The sequence below is a fragment of the Macaca fascicularis genome, chromosome 3 (genome assembly GCF_037993035.2).
Source record: "Macaca fascicularis isolate 582-1 chromosome 3, T2T-MFA8v1.1".
Classification (NCBI taxonomy): domain Eukaryota; kingdom Metazoa; phylum Chordata; class Mammalia; order Primates; family Cercopithecidae; genus Macaca; species Macaca fascicularis.
The window spans coordinates 125,926,190-125,947,078 of NC_088377.1; the positions used below are offsets into that span (position 1 = coordinate 125,926,190).

Below are 20,889 nucleotides of genomic sequence, written 5' to 3' on the forward strand. Positions count from 1 at the left end.
ACCTTACCTGGACTCTGAATTAAACAAACTGTAAATTTTTTAAAGCTACACCTTTTAAAAGTGATTGGCTATTTGAACACTAACTAGATTTCTGATGATATTGAGGAATTATTGTGAATTTTTAGGTGTAATAATGATATTGTGGTTTGTATAAATATAGTTAGGGATAATGCAATGCCTGGGATTTGCTTTAAAATAACACAGGATGAGGATAAGTGGTAAGACTGCAAGGGAAACAAGACTGGCCATGAGCTAATAACTGTTGAAGGTGGGTACTGGGTATATAAGAGTTCACCACACCATTCTCTCTATTTGTATCTATTTCCTATAATAAAAAGTTTAAAGAGAGAGAACCAATGAAGGGGAGGGAGAGAGTCAAGCACACAATAAGAGTGACAAACAGTGCCAAATCAGTCCACATTAAGTTTTTACATATTTACATAAATATCAACTGGAATGCAATGTTGAAATTAATGTATATCACTAGAATAAAAAAGTAAAGATTTATTAAGTGTGTTTTGAAATAAAATAAGTTGAAATACAAAAAAGAAAGAAAAGGTTTTGAAAGAGGTTTTAAAGAAAAGTGCAGGATATTCATTGGTACAGATGTTGGTGAGAGGCATGGAAGCAAAACTTTAGGGGAAAAAGACAACATATGGAATTGACACAATTGAATTTACGAGGAAGTGGCTTTACAGAGGAATCAGGGGATGTTTCTGACAGAGGAAATTCAGTAAATTCTAGCTTGAATATTTTGTTTGCTTTTAAGTCAGACCAAAGGCTTTGAGTTCCAGCTTCCCAGTTTGTGACCTTGAGCAATTGCTTAACTTTTCCAAAGCCTCCATAGTCTTACTCTAAAACAAAAGATAATCATACTGGCTCTTAGTATTATGAAATCATATGAGATATTGTATGCAGGGTATTTACATGGAGCCTGGTACTTGGTGTACCTAAGTATGATAGTTATTATCATTAAATTAGAGGAGCAAAAATTTCTCTAGCATTGACTGCTCTTGACGTAATCACAAAAAATTGGGGATATGCAGTGATAAAATGTTCCTGCAGTAGTGGCTATAGAAATGATGACAGGGGAGCAGATCTGGAAAATATTCCAAAGCAGGCTACAGATGGAGACATTTTATTCCATTGGAATTAGACAATGGAGTTAAACAGAAGTTACAATATGGTTGAAGTAAATGTATTTCTTTTAAAAAAAGATTTCTCTTTCCTTAATTATTAAAAAATATAAAATTTTGTAGAAAACTTTAAACAAAGGATAAAGAAAAATAAAAATAATTCATAATCCTATCACCCAAAGAAGCATAGTTATTTTTTTCTATATATCCTTTCTTTTTCCATGTGTGTAAGCATTGTATACATGGAAATTAAATTTTTAAAAATAATTTTCAGGAAAAACAAATTTTAATTAATTGAGCTTCTACTAAATAGGACTGAAAAGCAAAACCTGGACTAGAATTCTCTGTGTGTGTGCGTGTGCGTGTGCATGTGTGTGTGTGTGTACATGCGTATGTGCTGTGTATACATGTGTATGTAGTGTAGTGTTCCCCTGATTCTTATTATCGGTGGACAACCACTGTGGAACTGGAGTCTAGTCGTTCTGAACCTTTTTAGGGGAATCACAGTCTCTTTTTTGAATCTGATGAAAATCAGGGACCCTTTTAACAGAAACATTCTCGTGTGTGCATACATGAGACATTTTGCGTTGCATAGAATTTCAGAGGGTTCACAGATGCTTTGAAGCCCAAAAGGGATCCACAGACCCCAGATTGAGAACCCCTCCACTATGCCATGCTTAAGCTTATTTCTATGTATCTTCTTTGTGAGGAGCAGGCAGATGGGTCATCTTTACAATGTGAAGTTCTTGGCATTTTTATTTTGTTTTGCTTTTCTGCACTACGATGGAGCAAGCAACACTGGAGGCAACTGGCTAAATGCAAACTCATGAAGCAAGACCAAAATGGCTGGATAGATAGATGCTGTTTGGTTTTGACAACCTAGAAATAATCTTGAAGAAATCCTATGGAGAAGTCTGAAAGAGGAAGATTGGATTTTGTAGACTCAAAGAGTGTGTCATGGTTTGGCTTAATCTAGGCCATTTTTATTCTTCTTTTCTTGTGTTTGGGTCTGTTATCTGTCTGTAGAATTTATACAGTGAGACTGCTGGGAAAGTCTTACGTCTAATTATTTGCTGTGCTGTGTGGAGTGTACTGCAGACAATCAATAAACAATCAATAGTAATTGTAGCCTGCCTCAGAGACAGTAGTGAGAAGCTTCAACTGGCTTAGGTGCATGGTATTTTTCATTAATTTTCTTCTGTTAGTTTTTTCTGTAAAGCCTAAATTTAAAGATTAAATAGAAAAGCTTTCTTTGCTTATGAGAACAAGTAGGCACTGTTTTTAAAAGAAGGAATATATAATCCCAGGTGTTTTACCTCTGTTAATGAGAAAGATGTCTGTTTGCTTCAGATTGAATGAGCAAAGAAGAGGACAAGGATATTTGCATGGTTAAATGCCTATGAGCCCTTCCTTCAGAAAGTAATATTCCCCTGATGTCAATTACTTTTATACGGACATCTGGATGTTTATCATAAGAGTGTACAGATGTCAACTTTTTCTGTATTATAGCTGGAAATGTGGTGATAACTTGACTTTGATTTGAGTAAACATAAAATATCTAACATTTAAAGTCAGAAGTTCACTTCAGGAAGGGGTTTAAACTGACATTTATTAAAAAGAATGGTTCCTTGGAAAAAACATCAGAACCATCCCTAAAGATACAGTCACTCTGATAAAGTAAACAAAGTCCCAGTTGTGCTCTATGTAACAAATAACAGAACTTGAACATGACATTTATCTGTTCCTTAAACCTACAGAAGCTGGCTCTGAAGATATTGACATACTTCCCAATGGTCTGGCTTTCTTTAGTGCGGTGAGTGTCTTCTTCCTTCCCCAAATTCAGCAGAGGAGATACAAGGGGATTTGATGAGGGCTGCAGAACAGTAACTTGCTTTTAAAATTCATTTTCCAAGATGCATTCTGAAGAAAAGAGAGGTCAAACAGGATCTTGGAAAACTTCCTCCAGCTTTTCTAAATGTAGAGATGAAGACTCTTTGCCCATTGAGATAGTGTTCTTTATTTCCCTACTGCATTGCACTAAAATATTCCAATGCAATCTGTGTTTTGTTTTCTTTTTCCTTTTTTAAATTTTTTTATTTTTTGAGACAGAGTCTTGTTCTGGTTGCCCAGGCTGGAGTGCAGTGGCACGATCTCGGCTCAATGCAACCTCTGCCTCCCGGGTTCAAGCAGTTCTTTTGCCTCAGCCTCCCGAGTAGCTGGGATTACAGGCACCTGCCACCATGCCCGGCTAATTTTTGTATTTTTAGTAGAGATAGGGTTTCGCCATGTTGGCCAGGCTGGTCTCCAACACCTGACCTCAGGTGATCCACCCTCCTCAGCCTCCCAAAGTGCTGGCATTACAGGAGTGAGCCACCATGCCCAGCGCAATCTGTGTTTTAAATGTGCGTTATTAAAAGGGATATTTGAGGTCTTACTGTGGATACTCAATACTAACATTATACTATTTTAAATACAGCATCTACTCATCTTTCTGTTACATATTCAACTTGAAGCAAATATTCTTGCCATTATTATTTATTTTCAAATATTATACCAACCTTGCCCTTTTGCTTTCTTTCTTTTTTTCCCCTGAACAGTCAATCATAAGTGGAAAGTCACTAAGTTTATTTACACCCTTCACTTTGCCTTGATTCTTGTAAGCTGAAAAACAATATCCTTTCTGGGTATACAATAGAAAGACTTTAAAAACAATTGGCTTGTGAATATTGCTGTGAATATTGTTGAAACTAGCTTGTAACAATATCCATTCTAATTGGGAATCCAGATAGGGGGACAGATGAGGAGGTTCTGACCACCTACCTCCCTGGCTTGGGCAGACATAGGAGTTCTTGGCATCTTCACAGGTCCAGTTTTTCTGGAGGAAGAAGTAACCAACTCTGAAGCCTGACTGTAATTATTCTACTTCCTCTCAACATCCATTATTTTCAGGCTCTGAGACTCAAGAGGGATGTGAAAAACTGGGAGATACTTAGAAGGGAGTCACCACACTAATAAAATAGTTGTTAGACTTATGAGAAAGGTGAGAGAACTCAGCTTGGAGTAGAATGAGAATTAGAACACTCTTCAGGTTCCTGATGGTTTTTATATGAAAGACTGTGAGCAGCTGGTTATTACCACTGAGGGAATAAAGAAGTACTGTGGGCTTTAGCAGAAACACCAATATATATATTTAATTTTTAAAATAAGATTTTAAAAGGAAGATTTCATTTAATTGCCCACACAGAATGAATAAAGTGATATTTATAGTAGGACTCTGGGTCTGTTTAGGAGCACATGCTTGCACATGTGTATATAGGCTTAGGAAAAAACACTGGGACCACTGGTCCCAAATATTCATAAGTAAAGATGCAAAAATTCTGAATAAAATAGAAGGCAGTTGCACTGATTTTTTAATTTGTTAGTTTATTTGTGTTTTTTGTTGTTGTTTTGCAAGGATGTGTTCTTGGAGAGTTTTATAATCTAGAATTCACCTATTTCAAGATTTCTCTCTGGCCCCCTTAGTAATAAATCTGAAGTAGGAGGGATGAGGTCTCCAAGCACATAAATCTACAGCCATTTTAGCTTGGGGGCGTATTATAGTTACAAAGATCTTATAGCCACTTCAATAGAATTTTTCTGCTTTTTTTCTGTTATCCTCCTTTGGTTATTTCACTTTTTTAAAAATTTAGAAACATTCCCAGGTTGCTGCTGTTTTTCATTTACTTGGCATTGTCTCTAAATAAAACCCAGGGTGTACTCTCTTCTAAGTGAAGAGGTCCTACATTGTGGAGGTTGTTCATTCTTCTTCCCAGCATTTTAGCTCGTCTAACCCAACGTATTTTACAGTTATGGGTTGTGGGTCACCTCAAACTAATGTCATACTTCATGAAGAATTGGATGACATAGAATAAAATATAAAAAATGTAAACAATATGAGTGTACTTAACACCACTGAACTGTATGTACACTTAAAAATGGTGAAAGTGATGAATGTTATATGTATTTTATCACAATTAAAAATAAATTTTTAAAAAGAGAAAAAATACTTAAATAATAAGGAGTGCTAACATAACCATGACTAGTTATCACCATCTGATAGTGCTTCCTTTGCATGGAAATCATGCTCTTGTTTTGGGGACATTCATAAAGAATAGAGATTATTAAGAACTGAAGTGGCACTGCCATGTAACAATAGCATAATTCCAGTTTGTTCTACTTACCAGGCCTGCCCTCCATGAAAGTATACAATTGTAGATAATCTTTTTTAATTGGAGAGATTTCCTCTTATGTCCAATTTTATACAGAAAGTGAGACTTTTTTATTGTGTCCCTAATTATGTGTAAATATGACTGCATTGTATTAGTAAACTGAATAAGGTAGTGCATTCACATAAAATTTAACATCACCAAGAAGGCTTTACCTTAAGAATGTAATGATGAATCACCATTTTAGATAGACTGATAGGTAATTTATTAACTGATTTAAAAGAGAAAAGACCTAGATCATCTTAGTACCAAAAAAGCATTTAATAAAATTCAATACTCATTCCTAAAGTTCCAAGCAAACTAGAAAGAGAAGGAAAATTCCCACAAAACTACAGCAAACATCATTCTTGATGGTGAAGCATTAGCTGCATTTGCATTAATGTTCAGGACAGGAAGAAAATACCCAACAATACCATAACCATCAGTAATCTACTAGAGTTCTTAGTAATTCAGTAAAACGAGAAAAAGAATGTGAGATAGAAAAGAAAAAAGACAAAACTGTCATTAGAGACAGTAGGGACTGGCTCAGTTGCCCAGGCTGGTGTGCAGCAGTGCAATCATAGCTCACTGCAGCCTGAACTCCTAAAATCCCGTGCTCGAGAAGTCCTTCTACCTCAGCCTCCTGAGTAGCTGGGATTACAAGTGCTCACCCCAACACTTAGCTAATTTTTTTTTTTTTTTGTAGAGACAGGGTCTTGCTATGTTGCCCAGGCTGGTCTCTAACTCCTGGCCTCAAGCAGTCCTCCCACGTCAGCCTCCCAAAGTGCTGGGATTATAGGCATGAGCCACCAGGCCTGACCTAAAGCTGTAGTAATTTAAAAAGTGTTATATTGGCACAGGAATAGACATGAGACATTAAAAGAACAAAACAGAGAGTCCCTAAACAGACCAATGTGTAAATGTCAGAGATCCAGCACACGATAAAGGTGACATTTTGAATGAGTGGGAGAAGGATGGGCTATATGCCAGGCACTGTTCCAGGCACTGGGATCTAGCAGTGAACAAACTTTCCACAGTCAGTATGTAGATATCACTTTTCTCCACCCTCAGCTCTCCCTGGAATCACCTAGTCCACCAACCTTCTGATTACCCTATGAAGAGAATAAATCCCTGATTTTCTGTATCAACTAAACAAAATCAGTTATTTTCAGGCTTTCAGTGTTCCACCTCCCCGTTATTATTTTTTCTATTATCTTTTCTCTGTTTTTTGAGTTTTTGTGGCTTTATGCCACTACTTTAACCACAATCTCTATTTATCCTTCATGTACAGTTCCCATGTTAGTCCATAAAATTACTTAAGCTTTTGTATTTAACATTTTTCACTGTTTTGGAAAGGGTCTAAAATTCCCAGGACTCCACAGCTTTGCACCAGATAAGCCTGGAGGAATACTAATGATGGATCTAAAAGAAGAAAAACCGAGGGCACGGGAATTAAGAATCAGCCGTGGGTTTGATTTGGCCTCATTCAATCCACATGGCATCAGCACTTTCATAGACAACGGTAAGAGCCAATGAGCTACCAATGTTCAGTAATGTGTGATAGTTCACAAATGACTGTGAAAATAGATTCGAATCATATTTATAGGAAGAGAAGAACAATTAACTCATGAATGATTTCTGTATTCTTCATTGCAAAGAAGTTGTTCATTTGCCTCTTCAGCTGGCAGTAAGTTATGCTACATTTTGAAATTTCTAACAGGTAACATCTGAAAGAATGTTTATATGTCATAATCTTTTCATATATCTATGATCATTGCATTTAAAAAAGAACTGTATTTTTGAATTAAACTAGAAACAGATTATGCATGAATTTTGTATATGGAGTAGGAAACACTTTCTTAAAGGTCAGGGAACCAATGATCAGAAATAACACCAGACAGACAGCAATAGGAAAGACAGAGAATGATCTGTTAGGTCGTCCAACAGCTTATACATTCAACCTTTCCTTGCCTGTGGTATTTAAATGTCAGTGTCTGCCCAGAGGTCCCGTGGTTATGTCTTGTAAATTAACTCTGTTCTTTCAATTCTTTAGATGACACAGTTTATCTCTTTGTTGTAAACCACCCAGAATTCAAGAATACAGTGGAAATTTTTAAATTTGAAGAAGCAGAAAATTCTCTGTTGCATCTGAAAACAGTCAAACATGAGCTTCTTCCAAGGTATTTTCTCATTTTGTTCCTTCTCTAATTTATCCCCAGCATTTTCAAACAATCCCCATGGTGGGTTGTCCTGCCATCTTTTATAAGTGCCAGTGTATATATTAGCTAATATGTAAGAGCTAAAGAGCTTATATTTCTTTCTTTATATATGTGTGTGTATATAGTTTCCTTATAAACCAGGGCGAGCCTGGCATATGAAAGTTGATGTCACTCATTATATTGTTCACTGTTCTATGCTGACTCCTTTGAGAAAGGATGAAGTGCCTGACTACAGGGTGATACTCTTCAGGCCCCTCTTGAGGGTAGAAGGCAAACCCTAACATTTTTTCCTGCTGTCACCCTCCATCTTAGATGACTTATCACGCAGATGAGTGTCTTGCCAAGGAAGAGTGGCCTCTTTTTTATTGGGTTTGTATGCTTTGCATGGGACTTTATACCAATTGCTTTCATAGGGTTAGCGGTGGTTGCATGTTAGTAATCCCATAGAATTAGGGCCACTCAAGTTGAGAGTGGGTCATTACACTTCAAGAACATAAAGCTGGTTGAAAATGTGGCTAAAAGAGAATCATGTGTACCCCTACTCCCGGTTCAGTGTATATTAGCCTACGGCTTCTTTTACTTTAAACTCGATGAATATTTTAAATTTCTAATGAAATTAAAAATTTCTAATTTCTAATGAAATTAAAAATATTGCCTATCTAGGGCCTATCTATGCCTATCTAGGGCATAAGCATGTAACTTCCAATCATTCCTTCCAAAAATGCACTTGATAAAAAAAAATAGGAGCATACACACCATCCAAGCATTATGGTGCTCTTTTAGAAAAAGGAGACCTACCTTCCCCATAGCTCTGTATTTTTCATTTAGCAAAGAATAAAGCAGCTCTTTCAGAAATTTTTGCATAGAGTAATTGGAATTTAAATTTAATAAAACCCTCACCTAACTGGTCTTAAAAATGAAATTGTTTTTAGCATATAAATCTCTCACCTGAAGCATTGTACTATGGCAATTTCATCATCCATCTCTCTGCAGGTGTTTATTGAGTGCCTATTCATTCTCGGCATGTCAGCTTTGTGAGGCAGGTAGAAATTGAACAGTCAACCTTAGTTTGACTAATAACTAAGCAAGGGAAATTAGAAAAATCCAGGAACTGAGTGAATGGAAGCTAGGTAAAGGTTACTGACTGCCTAACCGGCTCATCAGCCAATCAGGCTGTCTCCAGCTCTGTACTGTGGACAGCTCTGTCCTTACATGTAATTGTTAAACTCTACATTTCTTGCTGTCAAAAAACATGCCTTGATGGCACTAAGTTCCCTCTTCTTTTATAGTAATCCTGCCATAATTGCTAAATGACCTGTGTTCAGATTACCTGGTACCATACAAAATGGTTCTCTGGCAACAATATTATAGTATATTGTATATGAATATATTCATGTGATTTCAGCTCATCTTTTCCTCTTACCAAAAATTTAAAGCACATGTTGTGTAAATCATATGAGTATTTAATATTTAATATGGAGACTAACAGGCCTTTTATTTCCTCTCACATGCTATTTTTCTTTTTCAGTGTGAATGACATCACAGCTGTTGGACCGGCACATTTCTATGCCACAAATGACCACTACTTCTCTGATCCTTTCTTAAAGTATTTAGAAACATACTTGAACTTACACTGGGCAAATGTTGTTTACTACAGTCCCAATGAAGTTAAAGTGGTAGCAGAAGGATTTGATTCAGCAAATGGAATCAATATTTCACCTGATAATAAGTACGGCCCCTTATAGAATATCTTCATTTTTCTTCAGTTGTGGTGCTGGCCAAATTCTTTACCTTGCTTTCTTTGTCAATGTGAAAATAGTTTTCTTGACATTTGTGGTGTATTATACATATAATATGTAGATACACTATATATATAATTATGTATATTTTGTATATATATTTACATATAATACATACTTAGTCACATTATTTATATGCAAATATAATACCATATATGTAAGTATACTATATAATACAATAATATATGTGTATTTACATATAATATATAAAGTTTGGAATACATCATTGTCCAATTTAATTTTATAAATATAAATTTTAAAGTGTGATCATACTGATGCATACATATTGAAGTATCAGGTATTTCCTTTCAAATAAATGTGTTATTATTTTTGTTGGCTATATATTCCATTATATATATATTATTCCATTATAAGGATGATCTTAAACTAATTTAACCAATTCTCTATTGATGGATATGTGTATGGGGGTGGGGAGTTCTACATAAAAAAGTTGTATACTTCTTATGTACCATGGAAGTTTAAACAGGTATTTTTTTTTTAAAGAAAAAGTCCCTAAGATAGGGTTTTGTTTTTTTGGAGATGGAGTCTCACTCCATTGCCCAGGCTGGAGTGCAATAGCGTGATCTCAGCTCACCGCAACCTCTGCCTCCTGGGTTCAAGTGATCCTCCTGCCTCAGCCTCCCGAGTAGCTGGGATTACAGGCATGCGCCACCATGCCTGGATAATTTTGTATTTTTAGTAGAGATGGGGTTTCTCCATGTTGGTCAGGCTAGTCTCCTAGTCTCGAACCTCCGACCTCAGGTGATCTGCCAACCTCAGCCTCCCAAAGTGCTGGGATTACAGGCATAAGCCACCGCACCCAGCCCTAAGAGAGTGTTAAAACATAATGGTTAAACTCGCAGATTTTTGACTCATACAGGCTTGGGTTCAAATCCCACTGAAGGCACTGGCTAAATGGTTCTATGAGCTAATTTTCTGTAGAACAGACCCCTAGAAATAGAACGATTTTCTCAAAGAGTGTGATTCTTTTAAATGTTAACTTTAATAGATATTGCCAAATTGTCCTCCAAAATTATCTCATTATATTTATATGCGCAACCACAACCTATAAGAGAAGATATTAAATTCTTTATTAGCTTTCTTATCTACTGCCTCAGCACACTGAAAAATTTAAACTACTACAAATACAACATAAAATAAATTTGGCACCCCTTGACAACTAAATGCCCTTATTTTTGTGATCCAGTTTCTCCTCCTTTCTTGTTGACTATAGAAAAAGAATGTGGAATCATTTAATTTAAATTGTCTCTAACTGACCTGATCCAACCTCTGCAGCCAAGTCTGTTTTTCACTCTTATATTTCATTTATGAGAGTCAAACTTCCCAGTCACCCAATCTAACAAAAAAATAACAATAATGAAAAGGGGGATTCAGCTTTTACTCCTCTTTCACTATTCCTATCCAGCCTGTAGGCAGGTCCTGTTGGTTCTACCTGTGCCTCCTTCCTCTACCCCCAAACTCCTTTCCCTTTGAGACCTGCCTAGTTTAGGTTCTTATCTTCTCTGACTAGCATATGAGACTTTCTTCCAATCTGTTTTCTGTCTACTTGGATTTTTTGCACTCTTGCCAATTTTTTCTTTCTATGTCTATCAGCCTTGAAGGGCTCCCCAAAGGGGGAACTCTGTCTTCCTCACCTTTGACCCCTCATGCCAGCACAGTGCCAGGCACAAAGCAAATGCTCAGGAATTGTGGAACAGAACTGACCATTTGTTGCCACTTTATTATTCTAAGATTTCAGTGGAATCCAATTGCTTTTCACATCAAGGCAGAGTAAAGGGTTGAACTTTCATAGGCCAGCTCCAACTTCCCTTTTTACTGTTTCCATGCTTTCTATGCTTTAGACAAAGAACTCATTGTTTTAAACATTCCTTCATCTTGTTGCTCCTGTGATTCTGCTCTTGTGCTTGCTTCTGCCTGGAAAGTGCCTCCTCCGTCCTCATCTCCTCAAATCTCGTCTCTCCTTACATAGCCACTGCAGATGCCCCTTCCTTGGTGAGCCTTTCTGTGTCCTCAGAAGTTAGCTATTTCTAGACCTGAACTATTTCTCATGCTTATTAGGTGTTTAATGTGTACAAACCAGTGAAATTGTTCCAACATACTATAAACTTTCTAGGAGAGAGGCTGTGTCTTCTTCATGTTTATATCTGCTACAACACTTGAGTTCATGGCTTTTTACACATGATAATTGCTCAATAGAACAGGTGCCATGAAACAATCAATTCAATGAATAAAATTACCTCAAAATAGTCCATTAATTCACTCACCTTTGATGTAGACAGATTATTCTGAACTGATACTTATCTCTTACTCTTAAAATTCTCTATGTATTAATAAATATTTTTTTGAATATTAAGGAATAATCACCATTTTAATAAGAGTTTCTTTACCATATATTTCTATATGTACATGATATTTAGAAGTGTCAAATTATATTGTGGAATGTAAAAGCTTTTCTTGTGAAGCCAAGTGTTTGTTTTATTGTCATTTCAGTGGCAAATATAGACTTCATATTCAAAATGATGTTCTATATTACTTTTCCTTACAAGCTTTTTGAAAAACAGTTTAATAATTTCAGATTGTTGTAGCACCACTGAATTGATTCTGAAAGCTTACTTTTTAAATAAAAATTGACCTTTATCAAGGATTCCTTGGGGGCCCATGATTGATTAACTTTTTGGCAGGTTATTAAGACTTACTCTTTCATACTGTATTAATGAAGCTTTATATTGGCATGGAGCTCTAACCAGTGTGTCCTTTCTGCAAAGGTATATCTATGTCGCTGATGTATTGGCTCATGAAATTCATGTTTTGGAAAAACACCCTAATATGAATTTAACTCAATTGAAGGTAAAATATTTATTTTTACCTATAGACAGTAATCTGTTGTGCTTTGCAATGACATGGTTTTTCTATAAGAGTACCACATGTAGAACAAAATATGGATGCCAGTGTAGCTATTCTGGGTTTTTAAATACTCCCTACAACTAGAGAAAGCTCCTGTTTCCAGTGATCACAAGGACTGACCATGATTACATGCAGCAGCAGGTTGAGAGTGATATTTGCATCAGATTTAGGGCCCATTCCATGAAGTATTGATGGCAGTGGAAGAATTCCAATAAGAATTTTCACAATTGAAAACTCTAATAGATGCATTCTCAAATGAAGATTTATGCACAGTGTCAGTTCTTTCAATAATAAATGAAGGTAGAAATTGGGTTCCACACCATTATTATTTTCTTCCTACTCAACAACACATATTTTAGGGTAAGAATTTCCTATCTTGCTTTGATAGAGTTCCTTGAGCTAACCGATCATTGTGCATCTTTTAAGGGAAAAGGAGTTCAGTTTTTAAGAGACATTTTTAGAGAGACTGATTATCACCCTAACTTTCTTAGTTTCAGGGAAGAAGCGACTCAATACCAGTTTTTAATAAGTTCCTTTTAAGCAATATTGGTGTTAGCGGGTGGAAGCAGGGCGATGTGTAATTTCCTCACATGTATAGAGGCAGGAAGGTTACCTCTAAATTACTTAATCAAGTTTCTCATGTCATTTAGATATTGACAATTTCTCATTTGGAAGGTACTTGAGCTGGATACACTGGTGGATAATTTGTCTATTGATCCTTCCTCGGGGGACATTTGGGTAGGCTGTCATCCTAATGGCCAGAAGCTCTTCGTGTATGACCCGAACAATCCTCCCTCATCAGAGGTTTTTATATTTTTAGTTTTTCAACCTTAATTATTCAAGTCCTTTTGAACTAACAGTACAATAAATTGTCACAGGGATGATTTGTTTAGTTATTTTAAAGCAATAATAAACTTATGTCGTGGTTTTGTAATTGCTTTAAGCCGATAATTGACAGAATGTTACATTGTTCAAATACTTTAAGAAAGGTAATCTTTTGATGTATTAAATTATGGTGGAAACTAGTCAAAAGGCATTTTTATAAAGACATGTGCCCTTCTTGGGTGGTATACTGACAATTTTTAAAATATCTGATTTATTGTCAGCTCACCACATGATGTGATATTTGTTCATGTTGAAGTAGTGTGAAAGTAGGCATATTAGTATGAAAATATTTCTATTAAAGCTGAATTGCTATAATAACACTAAATCCTGTGTTGGCATGGAATAACTAGATGGTTTAAGAAAGTACTTTCTTTGAAGACTGGAGAAAGTACTTCAATTTAAACATTAAAAAATTGGTAACTGCTATTTTCAACAGCATGTCCCCTTAATCAGTGTGTCATTGTGGAAAACAGGGCTTATTGGTGATTGAGTGACATGCATGTACGGTGGTCATATAGTAATACTTTGTATCCCCTGAATAGGTTCTCCGCATCCAGAACATTCTATCTGAGAAGCCTACGGTGACTACAGTTTATGCCAACAATGGTTCTGTTCTCCAAGGAAGTTCTGTAGCCTCAGTGTATGATGGGAAGTTGCTCATAGGCACTTTATACCACAGAGCCTTGTATTGTGAACTCTAAATTGTACTTTTGGCATGAAAGTGCAATAACTTTACAATTAATTTTCTATGAATTGCTAATTCTGAGGGAATTAGCAACATTGACCCAGAAATGTATGGCATGTGTAGTTAATTTTATTCCAATAAGGAACAGCCCTTTTAGTTCTTAGAGCACTTTTAACAAAAAAGAAAAATGAACAGGTTCTTTAAAATGCCAAGCAAGGGAGAGAAAAGAAAGCTGCTTTTGAATAAAGTGAATACATTTTGCACAAAATAAGCCTCACCTTTGCATTCTAACTGCCAGAACACGGATTCCACTGAAATAGAGTGAATTATATTTCCTTAAAATGTGAGTGACCTCAGTTGTGGCACTGTGACCACTATGGCTGTGTAGAACTACTGATAATAACGTATTCTGATGTTTTGTACTTACATCTTTGTTTACCATTAAAAAGTTGGAGTTATATTAAAGACTAACTAAAAATCCCAGTTTTGTCTGTGTTTAATTCTCAAGGCATATGCCTAGGAGAAATGGGAAAGCAGCTGCTTCCTACGGAGTTTGGATAGTCAGGCATGGCCATATTAATTTCTCTTGTGGAAAGCCGAAAGTGAATGGACGCTTAATTTGACATAACAGCAACAAAAATCAATGACATATTGCAACTCAAATTCCCAGTTCCTAAGGAGGCTTCCATAAGCTGTCTTCCTTAATGGGAGTCCACTTTAGATACAAAGAGGAAATAAGGGTTTGGACAGGAAGGTCATGCCACCTCCTCATTGAACAGAACTGTGAACTAAAGTCAGGAGAGATGAAGTCAGTTGTCCGTGACCACGTGGTTAAGCAGCAGCAATGCTAGGATCAGGGCTACATGCCCAGCTCACAGAAGGAGAGTTTTTCTGCTCACTGTACCTCCTATAAAATCATCATGAGCCCTAGAGAGAGACTTTCATGTGTTTCTTTCCATTGTAATTTATCTAAGTACTTCATTTCTCATACTTTTTCCCTATCATCATCATGAAAATGTTTGTCAGTTAATTACGATATGCCAAACAATGCACTGAAAGTATTACATTTGTTATCTTATTTAATCCTAATTGCAGCTGTAAGTATTGCTATTATATCACTTAACATTTCACAGATGTTCAGTCTATTTCTGATGTCAGAGCCTGTACCACTAACCACTACAGGATACTACTGCCATACAACGAACCAGTATTTTGTTACTCACTTTTTCCTAATGTACACAGTTTCTTCGTGTTTTGTAGATATCAGTTTGAGTTCTGCTTTTAGATGAATCATTTAATGGCTTTTAAATGTAAATTTCAGTAGTAGTCTTAAATTTGGCCTGTATGCATTTGGCCTGTGTTGTTATTTATATATTTACCTAGTTTGTTACATATTGGATTTATTTCATGCTAAAATAATTTTCTTTTTTGTTTACATTATCCATGGGAAAATGCTAAGTCACAGATGAATATAGCAAGATTAAATATTGCAGACCTAGGGATCCAAATGAAGAACTAGATGTTTTAGATTTTATGAGATTATATCAATGAATATCTAAAAAGCTACATTTATAAAAAGTACTGGAATACAGTAGGCATAAAACAAAGTTGGTTTCTATTGCATTTATTACAAATTTTAGAATAAAACCATGTCCTTTGCAGCAACATGGATGCAGCTGGAGGTCATCCTAAGCAAATTAATGCAAGAACATAAAACCAAATATTGCATGTCCTCACTTTTAAGTGGGAGCTAAACATAGAATACACAGACAAAGATGGGAAAAACAGACACTGGGGACCACTAGACAGGAGGGAGAATGAGGCTATGGGCTGAAAAACTATTGGGTACTATGTTCATCACGGTTGACAGGACCATCCATATCCCAAACCTCAGCATCATGCAATATACCCAGGTAACAACTCTACACCTGTACTCTTTCACTACCCCCTCAAAAAATACTGGGAAGTACAATTTGCTCGATCATATGGTAGAAGTTGTTTAATTTTGAAGGAAACTGCCAAACTTCCAAGTTACTACACTGTTTTGCATTTGCACCAAGCAGTGAATGAGAGTTCCTGTTACTCCACATCCTGGCCAGCATTTGGTGTTGTCAGTGTTTTAGATTATACTGTTATGAAGTGGTATCTCATTTTGATTTGCAATTCCCTGATGACATATAATGTTGAACATTATTATGCTTGTTTGCTATCTGTATGTCTTCTCTGATAAGCTGCCTGTTTGTACCATTGGCTCATTTTAAAATCTTTTTTTATTGTTGTTTTCTTATTAAGTTTTAAGAGTGCTTTGAATATTTTGAATAACAATCCTTTGTTAGCTATGTCTTTTGCAAATATTTTCTCCCAGTCTGTTGCTTGTCTTCTCATTCTCTTGACAGTGTGTTCTGCAGAGGATATTTATTTTTAAAAGCAAAATCAGGGCACCTCTATAAGATAATATAGCCACTTCGAATGATACTACAGAATATTAGCATAGACATGTGCTCACAGTGTATTTTGAATAAAGCATGCAAGTATTTAAAAAATTTTTATTTGGACAAAAGTATATGTAAGTTAATAAGCACATGTATGGCCAGCCACGGTGGCTCACGCCTGTAATCCCAGCACTTTGGGAGGCTGAGGTGGGCAGATCACCTGAGGTCAGGAGTTCGAGACTGGCCTGACCAACATGGAGAAACCCCGTCTCTACTAAAAATACAAAAATTAGCTGGGCGTGGTGGTGCATGCCTGTAATCCCAGCTACTCGGGAGGCTGAGGCAGGAGAATCCATTGAACCTGGGAGGCAGAGGTAGGTTTCGGTGAGCCAAGATAACACCACTGCACTCCAGTCCGGGCAACAAGAGCCAAACTCTGTCTCAAAAACAAAAACAAAAACAATTTATAAAAAGCACGTGTATTATTTATCTTAGAAATAAAAAAAAAAAATCTCTGATTTCTGACCTCTCTGGACCATGAGGAATTGTATCAAGCTCTTAGTATATTGTGCACTTATTTATGGTGCCCTCTCTCTGATCTTATACTGAGCTGAACAATTGAAAACAACTGAAACTGTGATTGGGATATGACACCATGAGGTGAATATAGGTCTTACAGGTGTGAGTATGTGTTAATTATTTTTACTCCAAGATTCTGTTTAGTGACAGTAATTGTTTTTTACTTTTTACAAAACCTCAGCTCTTTTATAATGATGAAATGTGAACATGAATACTTAATACAAGGAGTAAGATTAAACATAAGCTATAATACAGTATTTTTTTTCATGTTGCATATGGATTAATCCTTAATTGCAACTCATATAAAGCTGATTATTTTATCTGGACTTTGATTTGCTCAGTTTGAATCCTATCTTGGAGTCACAGCCAATCTAGGCTAGTGAATATCTACTCTTCTCAACAAAGCAATGAAAAAGTAACAGCTTAAAAGTAACCCACCACCACACCAGCCACTTCTACCTTTCTGTGACTACTTGTAGTTTTCATTACTCATGCTGCTTTCCAGGGAAGAATTTCTGGGTGTGAGAGAAGGAGCTGGGTGGGAGAATCCCAGTAGCATTCTCTCTTAGCTTTCTGCGCCTGCTTTTCAGCACTTTTCTTCTAGTGTATTTTAATTTTCATTCTCTTTTTATGAGTCAGGTACACTTTGAGATATTTAAGGAGATCTGTATTTATTTTTTTGTGAACTTTTTTTTTTTCCTTCAAGGATGTTGGCCTTGTTCTATGAATTTCTAGGAGTTCTTCATGTGTAAAGGAGGAAATTATTTTTCCAGTTCATAACTAAATCATCCATTATGCAATTCTTGATAGGGATTGAAAACACCAGGAAAGGATGTTTTCCATTAGAAGAGAAAGCAGTACAGATATTTTCAAACTTTTAAAATCATGGAACCTGGTTCTCCCATCACAGGTAGTATTGAGTGCAGATGACATTATTCAGACCTTTCTTAAGAAAGGGCTAATGTAAAAAATACATTTATTACATGAATTGATTCAAGGCCTGAAAATGATGATTAGAATAAACATGACTTTTGTCACTCCACTTTAGAAAACTCTCCCGAGTTCTCCTATAATATAAAATGGAAACCACAACTTTAAATGGACTCTCTGAAGCTGGGCACAGTGGATCACACTTGTAATCCCAGCATTTTGGGAGACTGAGGCAAGAGGGTCACTTGAACCCAGGAGTTCATGACCAGCCCAGGCAACACAGCAAGACCCCTGTCTTCATGTAAAAAAAAACAAAAAACAAAAAACAAAAAAAAAACTTAAAAAAAATTACTACAGCGTTATATATAAGATATATGGTGATACTTGCTGTAGTCCCAGCTACATGAGAGGCTGAGGTGGGAGGATCACATGAGCCTGGGAAGTAGAGGCTGCAGTGAGCCATGATCACACCACTGCACTCAAGCCTGGGTGGCAGAATGAGGCTATTTCTCTAAATTTTGTTTTTAAAATGAACTCCCTGATTTTCTATTAATATTGCTTCTGTTTCTTGGCCCCCATATCCATATAAACAGCCCTCTTTAAGAGATTCTCCAAGCCTAGACACCTTTCTTCATTTCTCCCTCTCCCTCACCACCTCTTTGCTCATATCCAACCAACTGCCAGTCCCTCCACCTAAGCATTTCTCAAAACTATACAATTATAAGAACTTTGAGAAACAATCTCCTCACCTTCTCCAGTCACCCTCACATATCTCACCCAGAAAGGCCTCCAATTATCTCCCAGCCTCCAGGAAAGGTAAGTGCTCCACCTGCTCCATAATCCACTCTCATCATTGTGGAGCAATGTTTCTAAAACACCTGCCAAAACATGTTACTTCCAGTGGCTTCCCAATGCCCCTTAGAATATAATTCAAGTTTCTTAACTTGGCCTACAATCTCCCTTCCTCTCCAGATTCAATTCTCACCATCTTCCTCCCAATCATTTAAGCTCAGTGATTCTGAAAGCATGGTCCCTGGGCCAGCAGCATCAGCATCACCTGCAAACTTGTTAGACATGCAAATTCTCAAGCCCCACCCCAAATCTAACAAATCTGATACTCTGGGTCTAGGACTCAGCAATCTCTCTTCTCAGGAGCCCTCCAGGTGATTCTTAGGCCTGCTGACGTTTGAGAACCGCTGCTCTATCTGTACTGGACTATTTCTGTTCCAATTCCCCTACTTGCCGATGCCCTGACCTCTTTCTGTGAACCTCACCACCCTGTCTCCACTTAATTAACTCTTCCTGGTCATACAATCTGACAAGTTCATGTTCAATCAAGTAATGTAATATGCTGAATCTACCTTGAGGTGTGTTCCAAACTAGAGTTACTGAGGGACTACCAGATATTGATGAAAAATCCTCTGAAGACACTTAAAGTGGAAGATAAATCTGGAAAGAACCTTCCTGGCAAAGTGTGCCCCTCAAGGATTCCCCCATTCACTTGGTGCTTATATAGTGAAATGTGAGCCTGCTGGTACCCTGGTGCTCCTCCTGCTAAATACACTCAGCTCAGATGACTCCTAGCACACCACAGGCTGCACCTGAAGTCCTGATTGGGGGCACCTTCCCCATGGTGGGTTGCAGGAAGTCACCAAACAAGGTATCAGACTTTCACTACCTGACTTCATTATCAAGTGCATCTTCAGAATGAAATTAAGAATTTTATTTAAATTCAGAGATACCTAAATATTTAATAAATAAGTACAAATTTTAAATAATAAAATTTCTAAATAATAGAAGTCACTTCTTAATACAAATCTCTGGTCCTCTAGCTTTTCTCTCTCCTGAGCAGCACAAGACACATTAATGACATGTAGTTGTACCCAGGTTTTAAACAGTGGTTTCTATGGCTTAGGACAATGTTTTCTAGTGTTCTAAAATCCATATCCTCTTTTTAAAAAACAGCTTTATTGCGATATAATCGTAATCTCTTTTGATTTGTTGCTCTTCTTCTCTATCACCACCACTTTTTCTCGGCAAGATTCACTGATACAAACAATCTTTTTAAATTAAAAATGTAGCGATTGTAAACATGATCAAGATATAAAGTTTGAAAATTTTAAACATCACAGAGGGTCATACAGTAAAAGCAAAGTCTCCTTCCATACTCACTGACCTCCCCACTCTCCATGACCCCAATCTTCTGCTCTCAAAGTAACTACTCTTCAGTTTATGTCTAGATTGTTTACATATATATACACACACACACACACATATATGTGTATAATATGTAATTTCCCTAATTTTATACCTTAGGATTATACCACATGTATATTCTGCATCCCCCTTAATGGCATTTTGATTATCAGTGGTGTTGGGCTCCCTAGATCTACATACAGTATTGTGTTACTTACTGTTTAAACATATAGCATTGAATTTGGTCTACATTAGCTCTTTGAAAGCCCCACTATACATGTAAGGAAAGAAGGGTCCAGAGGTGGTGATGGGTGATTTCAAAAGATTAAAGAGCAACTACAAATGGAATTGGATCTTGAATTGAGGCCTTTTGAATTTATCTGTCCTGCTCTTTGAAAGTCAACAAACCTCTTTTACAATACTGATGTACCTGTGGCCTCTTGACCAAGTCAATTTGCTAATTGGCCTATTGCTAAGAGCAGATTTAGATGGTGATACTTGATACAGTGGCCTCCAAAGTTTGGAATTCTTTAATGCTAATTTACCATGCTGGGGATTTGAATTACTGATTATGGTATTCAAATAAAAACTAACCACCTCTAGGGTTTAAAGTTAATGTACACACACACACACACACCACACACACACACACACACACACACACACACACACTCCTCTGCTTAAAGTGAAGAATTTTTAAACAACTTACATCTAACACAGAACTTCAATCAATTGCCCAAGAATATGCTTCTTTCTTTAGCCCTGTCTTCATGCTATGCTGCAAACACAGTGATAAGAAACATGAGCTCTAGAGTCACCTGATCTGAGTCCACATGGAGGCACTGACACTTCTTAGTTA

The 20,889-nt window shown here is 36.6% G+C and overlaps 1 protein-coding gene across 5 annotated transcripts in view; it reads left to right on the forward strand.

Annotated features, from left to right (window-relative positions):
- PON2 (paraoxonase 2) overlaps positions 1 to 14,376 on the forward strand; it is a 29,909-nt gene extending 15,533 nt beyond the window's left edge. For 2 of the 5 annotated variants that reach the window (XM_074035479.1, XM_045388821.2), the window contains 7 exons: positions 2,894 to 2,949; positions 6,737 to 6,902; positions 7,434 to 7,560; positions 9,128 to 9,328; positions 12,185 to 12,266; positions 12,999 to 13,127; positions 13,751 to 14,376. In XM_074035479.1, the coding sequence (XP_073891580.1) occupies positions 6,794 to 6,902; positions 7,434 to 7,560; positions 9,128 to 9,328; positions 12,185 to 12,266; positions 12,999 to 13,127; positions 13,751 to 13,909 (807 nt within the window). In that variant the 5' untranslated portion in view covers positions 2,894 to 2,949; positions 6,737 to 6,793 and the 3' untranslated portion in view covers positions 13,910 to 14,376. Of the gene's footprint in view, positions 1 to 2,893; positions 2,950 to 6,736; positions 6,903 to 7,433; positions 7,561 to 7,911; positions 7,964 to 9,127; positions 9,329 to 12,184; positions 12,267 to 12,998; positions 13,128 to 13,750 lie in introns of those variants that run through there. The other 3 variants (XM_045388822.2, XM_074035480.1, XM_074035481.1) reach the window with 3 other exon arrangements.
- Positions 14,377 to 20,889: the final 6,513 nt, after the last annotated feature.